Consider the following 13,179-nt stretch of genomic DNA (forward strand, 5'->3'; position numbering starts at 1 on the left):
AAAGAAAGAAAGAAAGAAAGAAAGAAAGAAAGAAAGAAAGAAAGAAAAGAAAGAAAAGAAAGAAAGAAAAAGAAAGAGAGAGAGAAAGAGAGAAAGAAAGAATCTTCATATCAGTGGGGCCACAACGTTTAAAACCCCGACGGGGGCGCGGACAAAAGGGCACACGTCAGCCGGTGGGAAGGAGAGGTGAGACAGAATTCTCGGGGGGTTTATTTTCCACAATAGCTCGAGGCTCCCGATCCCCCGTGGGTCTTCCCGCCACCCCAGACCGCACACCTGCAGCGACACGTCCCTCACCAGCCGTTTACCGCCAACTCCCTCCCGGCCCGGGCCCTTCGGCACCGGACGCGGTTTCCCAGGGTCACATTTTCCATCGCACCGCCGGGAACTTCTGGCAGCGTGCTTCCGTCCGCAGCACTTCCGGTGATGCGGTGTGGCCCAGCCCGGCGCAGGCTGGCAGTCGCTTTCCGCGGGGCCCTCTCGGCAGCATTGCGGATTAGGCGGGGGCGAGGGGGTGCCGTGTTCCTTTGTCGGAGCGTGCCTGTCTGCGCTGGCTCTCTGGTCGAGCCCGGCCTGTCCCGCACCACAGGGTGAGGGAAGTAAGCCCAAGACGAGCCCTCGCCGCCGGTCGGGAGCGCCGCGGCCACGGGGCCGGGAGCCAGGGCAGGAGGCCCTCGGGCGGAGCGGGGAGGGGGCCGGCGCGCCCCTGTGCTCCTGCCCGTGAGAAGGGCGGCGCAGGCCTCGCGAGGATCCGCTCAACTCACTGTTCACACACGACCGGGGCGCTGCCTTGAGCCGGCCGTGTCATCTCCGCACGCGTCCCGGGTAAGGCACCCGCCGGACACCGCCTGCCCGAGCGTGTGGCCCATTGGGCAAGAGTGGTCACTCCCTCGGAGTTCAGCCGTGTGCCTTCACCCGGTTTGGCTCCGCACACTGGGCTTCGTGGCCACGGCTGAGCCTGGTCTTCTCCCTCCCTCATTGTGGAGACAATGCCCAAGCTGCAGGGCTTCGAGTTCTGGAGCCGCACCCTGAGGGGCGCCCGCCACGTGGTGGCGCCCATGGTGGACCAGAGCGAGCTGGCATGGAGGCTCCTGAGCCGCCGCCACGGGGCACAGCTCTGCTACACCCCCATGCTGCATGCCCAGGTCTTCGTGCGAGATGCCAACTACCGGAAGGAGAACCTGTATTGTGACGTGTGCCCTGAGGACCGGCCGCTCATCGTGCAGGTGGGCAGAGGGCCCCTGCCCCCAGATGGCAGCCAAGCCCTGGGCCCTGTGGAGCACTTTTCCTTCTGCCTGGGGCTGGCACCCTCAGCTTTTCCTATCTGCAGAGAGGGAGAGATCCACACAACCCCAGCAGTGACACTGGAGCAAAGCCTGGCTGCCAGAAAGCAGCCCCTTCCCTGGGGACTCCCTCTGGTGAAGGGACAGCTTGGGTGACAGACTGGAAACTCAAAGTTCTCTCACCCTCTCTTCTCAGAACAATGAGCACTGCCCTTTATAAGTCAGCTCTCCTGTCTTCAATTATATATTAAAAGGAATTCTGTAGATCTGTAATTCCTAGTGGTGTGGGATTATGCAACCTGCTTTGTCATTGTAAATGTTGGTAGGACAGGACACCAACAGTGAACCCCTGAACTACACTCTCTCTGGTCATGGTGGAACCTGTCACAGGGCTTAACAGCCTGGGCAGTAAAGACCAGGGCCTGGCTTGGCTTGTGGGTGACTTCCATGTCTTCTCTAGTTCTGTGCCAATGACCCAGAGGTGTTTGTCCAGGCGGCTTTCCTAGCTCAGGATTACTGTGATGCCATCGACCTGAACTTGGGCTGCCCACAGATGATAGCCAAGAGGGGTGAGTTCACTTTGTAGGGTCTTGTATTAGAGGCTCTGTCCAGCCCTCTGGGTGGGAGTGGGCACCGGGGGATGGCTGGCCCTATTTTTGATCACCATAGTCACTGAGGCTGGTGTTCTTTGCCCTAGAAGGGAGCTGTTCTCACTGGGGCTGGGAATCAAGTTCTGCTGGCTCAGGCAGGCGGCTCTGTCGGGGCTCATCACTTCTCTCTTGAGCTCCTCCCCAGATAAATATGCTTTGGCAGTGGGAGGTCTGCACCCTGCCTCAGGTCACATTGGTCACAGATTTTTCTTCCTCACTGGGCCCCTCAGCTGGCACTTCTGGTCCTAGACCACGTGGCAGGTGTATTCTGTACAGCTCAGCAGGAAGAGCCTCCAAATTGGATGCTGGTAAACTGCTGGATTCCATGATTGCCCTCCTGCCCTAGCCAGAGACTACTGCTTTTGGGGTTGCTGTGAGGGCTGCCATTTGGCATGCAGCCTGGCTGTAGGGTCATTGGTGTCCCAGGGGGCTGTCTGGCAGGGAATTCATGGCCTGTGTGGATACAGGAGGCCCAGCAGGCCACATTAAGGGGGGCTGTTTTAGGCAGCCTGCACACCAGTGTCAGAGAGCCACATTTGTCCTCCACAGGTCACTATGGTGCCTTCCTGCAGGAGGAGTGGGACCTGCTCCAAAGAATGAGTAAGCTGGCCATAGGCCACCCTGTGGGAGGGTGAAGGAGGCCCAGGGACAGGGATTCAGGATAGGACGGAGGTATCAGTGTCCTAGGATCACTCTGGGGCCCTGGCTGCAACAATCTCTGCTAGAAGGAGGTGGCTCTGGAGAGTACCACCGCCCCCCTGAAAGACAGTAGGTATGGGAGAGTGATCTTGCTGTATCCCAGCCCCCTCAACCCCTAGGGGACAGAGCTGAGTCTCTCAGCTGCCATCATTGGGAGCTGGCATTGGCCTGTACAAGAACTTGTGAGGACTATGATGTATGTGATCATTATGTGTATGTAAAATGTACCAATAAAATCTGATTGGGGGAAAAAAAGGACTTGTGAGGACAAGAAAAAGCCACCTCAGGGGCTGGGGATTTAGCTCAGCGGCACAGCGCCTGCCTGGCAAGCACAAGGTTATGAGTTCAATTCCTGGTACTGGAAAAAAAAAAGGAAAAAGCCAGCTCAGGTGACAGCCAGAGCTGATTTCTAGGAAAACTGGTATCTGTCTGGGCTTGGAATTTGGAGGCTTAGCCACCTATAGCAGGACCATGGTTCTCAGAAGCCTTGTCTCTTCCCAGTTCAGCTGGCCCATGAGAAACTCTCTGTTCCTGTCACATGCAAAATCCGTGTCTTTCCTGAGATTGACAAGACCGTGAGGTACGCCCAGATGCTGGAGAAGGCCGGCTGCCAGGTGAGGGCCCTGGCTTGCAGGTGTGAGTATCAGGCCAAGCATGCAGCCAGCCTTCAGTTTCCAGCAACATCCAGCTCTTTCCATGGAGCTTCAGCAGAGCAGAGCAGGCTTCTGCCCTCCTGCCTCCTCTTCCCTTGCGTTGGGGAGGCACCAGGACATTTCCTGTGTTAAGGGGCTGTGAGTCATTCTGGCTCTTGAGACCTCTCATCCTGGCTCCAGATCATTGTTCCCTTAGGGAGTCCCCTTAGGCTTGCCACCATGTCCCAGTGCCTCAGACACCAGCCAGCGCATCCTTTGAAGGGGCTTAGCACCTTTCCCCCCTGTGCAGAGGCCAGGTGGCTGCTGGCAGATCTGGCTCCTTGTGTGTCCTCTGTGTTTTGAGCCTGGCCCAGTGTAGGCCTGGAAGAGACTGTTCCCAGCAACCCTTCTAGATACACACACACACACCACCACCACCACTACCATCCCCCCCAAGTCCTCAGCCTTAGGTAACAAGAATGCTTGCCTCCTCCTGGCCTGGGGATTCAGCATGAGCATCCTGGGTGCAGCCTAGCTTCCCCCAAAGGGTGAAGTGTCCAGGGCCTTTAGGGCTAGGGACTGAGCCAGGCCTAGGATGGCCTTTTCTCTACCAAGCTGGGGGAATAAGAAACTGAGCGAAAGTGTTCCTGGAGTTGATTCGGGGGCTCAACCTGGAGCATGGTTGAGGTGGGCGCTGGTCTGTCCTAGCTGTTGACTGTGCATGGGCGCACCAAGGAACAGAAGGGGCCACTATCAGGGGCAGCATCCTGGGAGCATATTAAGGCCGTGCGGTAAGTGGGCTGCAGCCCTCAGTTCTTTGGGCTTCTTGGTGCGGGGAGGACATAAACCCAGTGCCACACCTTTGGGTGTCCAGAACACCTGATGCTCCATGAGCAGCCAGAGGGACTGGGGACTGCTGGGCAGGGGTGGAGGTCAGGCAGCTATGCAATGGCAGGTGATGGGCCCTGCCAAGATGGAGTTTGGGAGCCCCATCTCCTCGTTGGCACTGCCCTGGTGGGGTGCAGGGTCAGGCCTTTCTGTCTGGACAGGAAGGCTGTGGCTATCCCTGTGTTTGCCAATGGGAACATCCGGAGCCTGCAGGATGTGGAACGGTGTATCCAGGACACAGGCGTGCAGGGTGTCATGAGTGCAGGTGAACAGATAGATACCTCTGCCCTCTTTTGTCCTGGGTGGCTGGCCCTGTCCTGTCCTCAGTGGGAGTGGCCAGAAGGTGTCCACGGCTCCTCTCCACATCCTTTCTTTTCCAGAAGGAAACCTGCATAACCCTGCCCTGTTTGAGGGCCGGAGTCCTGCAGTGTGGGAGCTGGCAGAGGAGTATCTGGACATTGTGCGGCTGCACCCGTGCCCACTGTCCTGTGTCCGGGCCCATCTCTTCAAGCTGTGGCACCATACGTGAGTTCTGTACACAGAGCTGTGAGGGGCTGCCCAGGCCTGCTAGCCATGCCTGGGATGTGCAGGGTTTTCCCCAGCCCAACTTGCCACTGAGTGCTGAAGGCCGAGTGTAGAAGTGAGAGCAGAGGGGAGCCTGCATGGAAGAGACACTGGCTGTGCATCTGTGCTTGGGAGCCAGGGACCAGGCCCAATTCCTGTGACAGGTGTTTGCCTTAGGCTGCAGGTGCACCAGCAACTTCGAGATGAACTTGCCAAAGTGAAGACCCTGGAGGGCATTGCTGCTGTGAGCCACGCACTGAAGCTTCGGTGTCAGGCAGGTGTGGAGTTGTGGGAGCCCAGGTATGTGGTGGGCCAGAGGCTCAGGTCTCTGATGGAGCCCTCACATTTTCACAGGAGGACATGTCCAGGCAGGAGGAGGGAGTGCAGCCAGCAGGCGACTTGCCTTTCTTCCACTGGATCTGCCAGCCCTATGTCCGGCCAGGGTGAGCTAATGAGTGATACACACCATCATGAAGGCTCTTGAGAGAAAGGAGAGGGGGGAAGCTGTGGTGTGCCGTGAGACGCCATCTCTGTGTGGGGCCATGGGGCCCAGCCTGCTCTGTGGGCTTGCTGCAGGGACTTGGTGGTTCGGCTGTACTTCCTTGTCATGTCCGTGGACACTTAAATTTCCTCAGATGCTTCTCTGTATTCTTCTGATCCTGGCTAGATCTGTCTTTAGGGTGAGGAGTTACATCCTTGGGGCTTCCTATGGGTTTTTGGAGGTGAGGTAGGCTGTCTTCTTGGCCACAGCCCTGCCCAGGCTTGGTGGCTTAGGCCTTGGGTTCCTGAGCTTTGGACACCATCTCAGGGACCCAGCCTGTGTGGCCACTCACTCCACTGTTGTGGGCTGTGTGCTGGCTCAAGCGGGTCAGGCGAGGGGGAGACACATGTGTCCTAGGCACCAGTGCCCACACTGGCCATTCAGCTTTCCTCACTTGGGCCCCTACCTGAGCTCCAGCCCATCTGACTGTGACCAGCTGGTCAGCTCTGGGGGTGTCTGTCTCTGCCCATTGCCCTTTCCCTTCAGACCCAGGGAAGGGAGCAAGGAGAATTGTGGTGGCTGCAGCAAGCGAGCCCTGGAGGAGGAGGAAGGGAGCACAGAGGGCCTCTCCAAGAACAAGCAGAAGAAGCAGCTGAGGAACCCCCACAAGACCTTTGACCCCTCTCTGAAACGTAAGCATCACACCTGCCCCTGGGCCAGGGAGGAGTGGGCAGGGCCACCCAGGAAGCCTCTTCATGGCTGTGCTTCCCTTTTGCTAGGAGCAGAAGCTCATCCAGGCTCTGTCCACAACACTCAAGGTCCAGAGCCAGAAACACACTTGGGGACGTCCCCCTCAGGGGACTTCAGTTCTGAATACCAGCACCCTATGTAGGGCCTCAGAGCCCTCTCTAGCTGTGGTGTCATGGATGCAGAGCTTGGTTAGCTTGGTTTTGCCCAGGTCCCAGTAGGGTTGTCTGCAGATTGGGGCCCTTACAGGGTTGGCGTGCACCCCAACCCTGTAAGGGGCAGCATGAGCAGCCTGAGTGGGTGCTTGGTGCCCTGAGGGAGCACGTTGGGGTCTCAGGAGCCGAGCCGCTGGACAGAGGCTCTATCCAGGAAGGTGGTCAGACTAGGTGGAATGCTTTCCAGCAGACAGACACGTTCACTCAGCTTTTTGGTGTGGCCTCAAGGATCACACTGCCATGAGCCCAAGTCCTGGGGCCCTCAGCATCCCACACAGCTTTTCAGCTCTGGTTGCCTTTCCTTTCCCAAGCAGCTTTGTCTGACAGCTTTACAAGCGTGGGGAGAAGAGCTCCCAAACGCACACACCTCCAGGGGCTGTCACCATATAAAGCCGGCCAGCAGTTCCTACCTGCCGCACTGCGCCCTCAGCTGCCACAGGAAGTGTTACTTGTGGCTGAGATCCTGATTTAGCCTGTCCTGGCATTTGCTGTGGGACACACAGTGGAGGGCGGCAGTTCCCTGGACCCCGGAGGAGGGTGGGATGGGGCCAGTCTGTGCTGTGGCCCAGCCCACCTGCTTTCTGTTAGTTTCCTGGCAAGATTGTACCCACTGCATCCTCCCACCCAGCCCTCACAAAGGGAAAGGCAGATGTAGCCACCTCACATTCTCTGCCCTCCCCAGCCTCCTACCCCTGCTGTTGCCCAGTGAGCTTTGTGGAGGTGGATGGTAGCCACTGTTGGCTGCTTTGGCCCTTCTCAGACATAAAATCAGTCAGCACCTTTTTTCTTTTTCCAGCAAAATATGCAAAGTGTGACCAGTGTGGAAACCCAAAGGTGAGATGATCCTTTTGTTGATATGCCAGTTCCCAGATGGGTGGGCTTGGTAGCCCCCATTGATCCCTCTTGGGATCCCTGCACTGCTCAGGGTCTAGCACTGCCTGGCTGAGGGCACAGCCTTGGGCAGCCCCTTGCCTTCATTCCAATCCTACCAGAGGAGAAACAGCCTCTTCTGCCCCCTGCCCAGGCCTGGAGTGAGAATAGGTGGGAAGAACTGCCAGGGGACAGTGCCTTTGCTATGCTGCGATTCCTGGGGCTGTCTCCAGGCCATGGGCATCTGGCCAAGGTTCCCAGGTGGCCAGCCCAGGCCTGAGAAGGCCATCAGCCTCAGGCTCACCAGCTTTCCTGTGCCAGGGCAACAGGTGTGTGTTCAACCTGTGCCGTGGCTGCTGCAAGAAGCGAGCCTTCAAGGAGACAGCAGATTGCCCAGGTAAGGGATGCTGCGCCACAGTCCCTCCACCTCCTGCAGGCTGCAGGCTTCCTAACCCCAGGTCCCTCTTGCACCATCTCTGCTAGGTCACGGATTGCTTTTTAAAACCAAACTGGAGAAGTCTCTGGCCTGGAAGGGGACCCAGCCCGGGCGGCAGGAGCCTCCACAGGTGGGGTCTGGAGCACCAGGTGCCTTCTCTGAAGTCATAGGCAGTGCCCTGGCCTGAGGAGACCGCAGGAGCCACCCACAACCCAGGACTGTGCTGAAGCCTGGACACTTCGCACTAAGAATGTGCCTTTACTCAGGGAACCTCCTGCTTTTGGACGAGAAGAGACAGGTGGTATCTGCCCTGGCCTGTGCTGGGAGCCCAAGCTGGACCTGCCCTATCCTCACAGCTTGTGTTCTTAAACATAATAAACCATTGAAAGGTGTGTGTACAGCCCAACACCCCCCAGCTCCACCAGGACCCCTAAGTCTGGAGCTGCTTTCCTGGGTCAGCCAGGAAACGAGCTGTGTCTACAGAGAACAGCAAGGGCCCAGGTCCCTGCCTGCCTCCAAACAAAGTCCAGGAGAAGCCACCGCGGCAGAACAAGGCCCTGTCCCAAACGACAGCTTGAGGGAGAACCTCTCTGACTGGCACCTTGAAGCAGGAAAGAGCAGAGCCAGGGGCCATGAGTCAGTCTGCTCTTTAATGGACTGGCAGGCTGCCTGCAACCAAGGCAGCACAGAGACAGGAGGGGTTCTGGGGCCTGTGCTGCCCAACAGGGCCAGGCACTGCAGTCTGTCTGAGACAGAGCCCAATGGTCAGTCCCACATGGCTACAGCGGACACCCTACCCACTTCCCCAGGCCCCAGAACAAGGTGCAAGGGGGTGGAGGGGCTGCCATCCAGTGGCTGCAGGCAGCATGGAGCCTCTTCTCGAGGTGAACAGGCAGCCAGCTTGGGTGCCGCTTCTGCGGGGCAGGGAGAGGTATGCACCCCTCACATGTTGGTGCTCATACGGGACTGGCTGTTCGCTGGCGTCAGCTCTCCCTGGCTGCCTTCTCTGGGCGGGGACTGTGGTAGACAAGGAGTTGTTCAGCCACTGGCTATACAGCCACTGGCTATATGGCTGCTGCCCAATGCCCAGCCCCCTGGGCTGCTCACCTTGACATGGATCTGGTTGCGCAGCACAGCTGCCCTCAGAATCATGGCCTTGGCCCGTCGCTGGAACTCCTTGCCCATCAGCAGGGACTTCTCAAAGGTGGTGCTGCGCTGATCTACATCCCTTGCATACAGGATCTGCGCAGGTGCAGTGCAGGCTCAGTGGGGACCAGCAGGCCTCGCCCCCACCCTCACCCCAGCCTCACCCTGCAGCCACCTTGCTGTGCGAGTCGATGCGAGCGTTAATGAGTCCCTCCAGGATGAGCTGTGTCAGCTCGTCCTCCAGGGCCGCCACAGTGGTATTGAAGGCTGTGGCCATCTTGTGCATGTCGGCCGAAACATAGGGGCTGAAATACTGAGGAGCAGAGGTGACGGCAGCTGCCTGCTGCTCTTGGGTGCGCCCGCACTCTGCCTGGCCCCTGCCCTGCACTTACCTGGATGAGAGCATGGTTGCGAATCTGGGTGTACAGGGTCCTGACATGAGGAGCCAGGTACATGTCCAAGAGCAGGTTGTCCTGGAGAGGAGAGCTGGTCAGGGGCCTCCTTGGTAGGGACCCATCCAGCCTCCGTGTGGCCACGCCCTAGCCCCCACCTTCATCTCGTCCAGCATCTTCAGGCACGACGCGTACTTGGACTCATAGAATTTGAAGATGATGTCTCGGACCTGTGGCTCCAGCTCCAGGAATAACTTAAAGGAACTGCAGGTGCCAGGGTGCTCAGCCCCACACCTCTGCCTGCCCTCCCTGTCCTACAGGGCCAGCAGGACCCTGGTTCCCAGGAAGGGGCACCAGGTTGGAGGGACAGCCCCCCACCCCTACCTACCTGCTAGAGATGACATTGCGCTGCAGCTCCTGCCGGTCAAAGGTGGCCAAAGCACACAGGCCACCATAGATGGCCACATTGCTGGGGGAAAGCAGCTGAGGGACAAAAAGGGAGGTGAGTCCAAAACTGGGACCACAGGGCTTCACTGGGATGGGCAGGGAAGCCCAGAGCCAGCCACCCCCACCCCGCACTCAGAGAATACAGTGGAGACCAAAAAAAAGAGCCCAGCTTAGGAGCTCTGGCTGCCTCCCGAGGCCCTGTGGGGGCTCTTCCCAATTCTCCTTACCTCAGGGAAGTCGCAGTGATCAAATGAGGCCAGCAGGAAGCACTTGGCAGCCTGCTTATACTTGCGTGCGGCCAGCTCAGCCAAGCCTAGAGGGAACCAGTAGAGAAATGAGGCTCCCCCACCGCAAAGGAGCCAGTGCCTTGGGGCCAGGAAGGGGATGGCCATTGCCAGGTGCCCTCTTGGCCTCTCCTGCTCCCAGGGCTACTTCCCTGACAGAAATTCTAGCTATGAAATACAAGTAACAGTGCCTAGGAACGTTGAACATGTTCTGAAATCAGGTGCCCAAGGGAGCCTAAAACTGCAGTTGTGATGCCCATGAAGAACATTTCAGCTCAGCGAAGCTAGAGGACTTTCCAGTCACATGCTGGTTTCCCTGCCCTGGGTGGACACAGGAGTCATTTATACTTGTAGAGGTGGGGCAGGTGCATCAAGCGACACCCTGTAGCCTGTCAAATAGTTTTCACTGTTACACAGGGCTAGATTTTGCCCTAGGGCTCCAACGATTTGGGGTACAGCATCTGAGATGATAGAACACCTCACCTGCAGCACACTTCAGCTTTGTGAGGATGGCTTGGGTCTGGCTATCCCGTTCTCCGCGCTGCTGCAGGGGAAGGCCACATACATCAGAGAGGCATACCCTCACCATCAGCATAACAAGCGCAATGCCCAGTCCCCACCTCAGTCTGAGGGGACAAGGGCAGACTTGGAGAAGGTGGACCGTACATACCTCGGCAATCTCTGGTGTTGACTCAGCCTTACTGACGTAGCTCAGCACATGAGACCAGTTTTGCAAGTAGACACTGACCTGGTGGCCAAGTGGGCAGGGTGAGACAGCCCAGGTGCCATCTCCTCAGCAACATCCCCCCACCTACCCACTTGCCTGCTACCTTGATGACATTGAGGCACATGTTGATGACGTGCTTGGCGCTAGTGCAATAGTCTCTGGCCCGAGAGTAACACTTGAGAGCATTGCTGAGGTCCCCACAGTCTAGGTAGTGGTCACCCAGGTCATCATGGCCGCGCCTATAGGCATGACCATGAGTGGTCACTGATCGGGGCCAGGTGGGCCCAGCCACCCACCTCCCATTCCCTGGGCAGGTCAGCACCGGATGCTCTCCTTGATGGAGTTGCCCTTGTAGTTCTTCAGGTCTGTATCCAGCTTCTCTAGCTTCAGCAGGGCCTTCTTCCGAGTGGCCTCTACCCAAGCTGTGTCAAGAGGCGGGGGCTCTACACCACTCTCAGGGATGGCATCTGGTGCGTTTTGCAGCTCCCTGAGGGAAGACCTGGCTATCAGGATGGCAATGGTCACCAGGGTCAGGGAGGTAGGAGGATGGCCCTTGCCTGTCCCCAACCCGTACCCTAGAAAGCTAGTCTGCACCAGGGGCACAGAGATAATAGCTGACCCAGGAGCCCACAGCCAAGTAGGAAGGCTCAAGGAGACTGGCAGCCCAGTGCAGCCTGGCTTCCAGGAGGGGAAGACAGCCCCTCCAGCCCCTCCCAAAGTCAGTAACTTAACACATACAGTAGCAGCAAGCCAAGATATGGGCAAGCCATTTAGTCAGGAGTGAGAGTGGGGCCTATTATCATCTGCTGCAACTTCTCAGCACATGCTGAAATGCTGCCAGATGCTCACCATGATGGGTGCAGGATGGGCCCTACCCAGGCTGGCTCCAAGGGGTACATACCACACCCAGACCTGGATATTTGCCCCCATCCAAGGCCCTGGCCTTACCGGGTGGCCTCTGAGAGTTTGCGGTGGATCTCCTCATACATATCCACATTGAAGGTCCTCTGCACGAAGGAGAGGGCCATCTTTAGGGCCTCTACCCGCAGTGGTGGGCAGTGGTCAGCAATGAACTGCAGCCGCTCAATGCGCATCAGGCCACTGTAGCTGGCCGCGTACTGCTCCAGATCCTGGTATGGGGGCATAAGGAGGGCAAAGAGGGTCAGCCAGGGTGTGCAAGGTAGGAGCCCACAACCCGAGCCCAGAGCCTGTGTCGTGGCTAGGATGCCAAGTCTTCACCCAGGCCTGGGAGGTGAGGACACAGGGGCACCAGAACAACCACTATCCCAGGTGCTGAGAGAGAGAGCACTGGGGTGGGCTGGGGTTCTCCAGAGTCAAACTGTGCACTGAGAGGGGCTGTGGAACAGGTACTTGTAAGTGCCAGATGCTGAGCTGAGCTGAGCTGAGCAGGGAGGAAACAGCATTGAATAAACTGGCCTCCAAAACAGCATTGAATAGGCTGGCCCCACCAGGCTGCCCTCAGGTGGCATTCAACAAGCAGAGCTCCACACGTGAGTGGGTGAGGGTCTCAGGCTGGGCCAAGATCCCAACGTGAGCCGATGAAGGAAACCTCAAAGGTTTCTGGGTCAGAGAGAGACATGACCTGATCAGTTCACTGGGCTGTAGGCTACAGTCTGGAGTTTATCCTGGACTCTTAGCAAGACCAAGACAACCACAGTCCTGCCCACTGGGCTCCATACCAGAGTGGGGTTCTCCACCACATAGTTGACATCAGGCGCATTCTGGGGATCCTCCTGTGGGTCTACATCAATCTGCATGGGCTCCACAGCCCCCTGAAACACAGGAGGTCACCCTGGCACCTCAGGCACCCTCATGTGCTCTGTGGTCAGCTCTGCCCAAGGCCTTTCAAAGCAAGTTGGTACCACTCTCCCACCACAGCTGTCACCCGTGTACCCTCCCGACCCTTCCCCACTCCCTGCCCTTATCCTGCCCTTATGAGCAGAAACTCCTCAATGCCCAACTCTGAAGCAGGAAAGCAGACATCGGGAAGGTTCCTACGCGTTCCCAAGCCCCGTCCTGATACAGTTTCTTCCAGGCCACAGCGCAGGGACGGGTGCCACCGTGACCCCGGGTAGCCACACTGGGGGAAGAGTCACACCACGGCAGGGAGAAGGGGAGGGAGTCATCTCAGGGCGGCCCGGAGCCTCGGCCAAGGGCCAGGTTGCCGCCGCGGTACCTCGGAAAGCAGCGTGCAGGCCGACAGGCTGGCGCTCAGGCCGCAGTCCCCGGCCGTGCTGGGCCGTAGGTCTGACCTGCTGCCCAGGTCTGAGGCCGACGAGGAGGCCGAGCTGGGTGCCGGGCTGCCCCGCATCGCGACCCGACTGCAGCCCGCCGAGACGACGAGCGTTGGCGCCAGGCGGAGGGGGGGGCCCGAGCGCTGTCCGGGAACGTTGCGCGCGGAGCCCTGAACTGCCCGTCCTCCCCACCCTCCCTGCCCCGCGGCGGGAGCGCGGGCGCGGGCGCGGGCGCGGGCGCAACCTCGACTCGTTACCTGCAGGTTAAACACCTGAACCGGCAGCGGCATCTTGCACCCACCCCGCCGCAGCGCGCCGTCTACTTCCGGGGCAGCTCAGCCGCCGCTTCCGGGGCGTGGTGCGGGGGCGTGGCGCGAGCCGCGCTTAAAGGAGCCGCCGCCGGCCCCCAGCTCTCGCCCGTCCCTGGGGTTGCAGTGGCCGTATGAGCCGCGCGCGCGGGGCG

The 13,179-nt window shown here is 58.7% G+C and overlaps 3 protein-coding genes across 9 annotated transcripts in view; 2 read left to right on the forward strand and 1 right to left on the reverse strand.

Annotated features, from left to right (window-relative positions):
- The first annotated feature begins 193 nt into the window (after nt 1-193).
- Nucleotides 194-7,857, forward strand: Dus1l (dihydrouridine synthase 1-like). Of its 4 annotated transcripts, none has more exons than XM_005407216.2 (13): nt 194-1,226; nt 1,744-1,852; nt 2,483-2,533; nt 3,134-3,246; nt 3,973-4,055; nt 4,314-4,417; nt 4,533-4,677; nt 4,894-4,990; nt 5,071-5,159; nt 5,744-5,889; nt 6,956-6,993; nt 7,351-7,426; nt 7,513-7,857. In XM_005407216.2, exons 1-13 carry the CDS (start codon nt 990-992, stop codon nt 7,650-7,652), a joined length of 1,428 nt encoding a protein of 475 aa, XP_005407273.1. In that variant the 5' UTR covers nt 194-989; the 3' UTR covers nt 7,653-7,857. The 4 variants fall into 4 exon arrangements, with proteins under 4 accessions (XP_005407273.1, XP_005407274.1, XP_005407276.1 ...); XM_005407217.2 differs by having other exon boundaries at nt 1,777-1,852; XM_005407219.2 differs by having other exon boundaries at nt 7,359-7,426; nt 7,513-7,629.
- Nucleotides 7,858-8,095: 238 nt separating this feature from the next.
- Nucleotides 8,096-13,068, reverse strand: Gps1 (G protein pathway suppressor 1). 4 transcript variants are annotated; one of them, XM_005407224.2, is made up of 14 exons: nt 12,974-13,068; nt 12,162-12,254; nt 11,410-11,591; nt 10,784-10,948; nt 10,565-10,700; nt 10,405-10,482; nt 10,218-10,278; nt 9,678-9,763; nt 9,392-9,486; nt 9,162-9,267; nt 9,004-9,084; nt 8,787-8,924; nt 8,573-8,707; nt 8,096-8,482 (listed from the first exon to the last, which is right to left on the reverse strand). In XM_005407224.2, exons 1-14 carry the CDS (start codon nt 13,004-13,006, stop codon nt 8,408-8,410), a joined length of 1,464 nt encoding a protein of 487 aa, XP_005407281.1. In that variant the 5' UTR covers nt 13,007-13,068; the 3' UTR covers nt 8,096-8,407. The 4 variants fall into 4 exon arrangements, with proteins under 4 accessions (XP_005407281.1, XP_005407280.1, XP_013361550.1 ...); XM_005407223.2 differs by having other exon boundaries at nt 10,784-10,960; XM_013506096.1 differs by lacking the exon at nt 12,974-13,068 and adding an exon at nt 12,659-12,940 and having other exon boundaries at nt 10,218-10,275; nt 10,784-10,960.
- Nucleotides 13,069-13,084: 16 nt separating this feature from the next.
- Rfng (RFNG O-fucosylpeptide 3-beta-N-acetylglucosaminyltransferase) overlaps nt 13,085-13,179 on the forward strand; it is a gene marked incomplete in the record, with an annotated part of 2,985 nt that continues 2,890 nt past the window's right edge. Inside the window, 1 exon segment of the mRNA XM_005407503.2 lies at nt 13,085-13,179. Within this exon segment, the coding sequence (XP_005407560.2) occupies nt 13,159-13,179 (21 nt within the window).

This window comes from Chinchilla lanigera, unplaced genomic scaffold, assembly GCF_000276665.1.
Source record: "Chinchilla lanigera isolate Chin_1 unplaced genomic scaffold, ChiLan1.0 scaffold00105, whole genome shotgun sequence".
Lineage (NCBI taxonomy): Eukaryota > Metazoa > Chordata > Mammalia > Rodentia > Chinchillidae > Chinchilla > Chinchilla lanigera.

Bases quoted from the DNA above. Each gene is read 5' to 3' on its own strand.
- Dus1l (XM_005407216.2), top strand. From the start codon at position 990: ATGCCCAAGCTGCAGGGCTTCGAGTTCTGGAGCCGCACCCTGAGGGGC. The intron at 1,227-1,743 runs GTGGGCAGAGGG...TGTCTTCTCTAG, and splicing joins ACCGGCCGCTCATCGTGCAG to TTCTGTGCCAATGACCCAGA. The intron at 4,991-5,070 runs GCAGGTGTGGAG...ACATTTTCACAG, and splicing joins CACTGAAGCTTCGGTGTCAG to GAGGACATGTCCAGGCAGGA.
- Gps1 (XM_013506096.1), bottom strand. From the start codon at position 12,793: ATGCGGGGCAGCCCGGCACCCAGCTCGGCCTCCTCGTCGGCCTCAGAC. The intron at 10,483-10,564 runs GTAGCAGGCAAG...CTTGGCCACCAG, and splicing joins TGTGCCTCAATGTCATCAAG to GTCAGTGTCTACTTGCAAAA. The intron at 8,925-9,003 runs GTAAGTGCAGGG...TCTGCTCCTCAG, and splicing joins GCAACCATGCTCTCATCCAG to TATTTCAGCCCCTATGTTTC.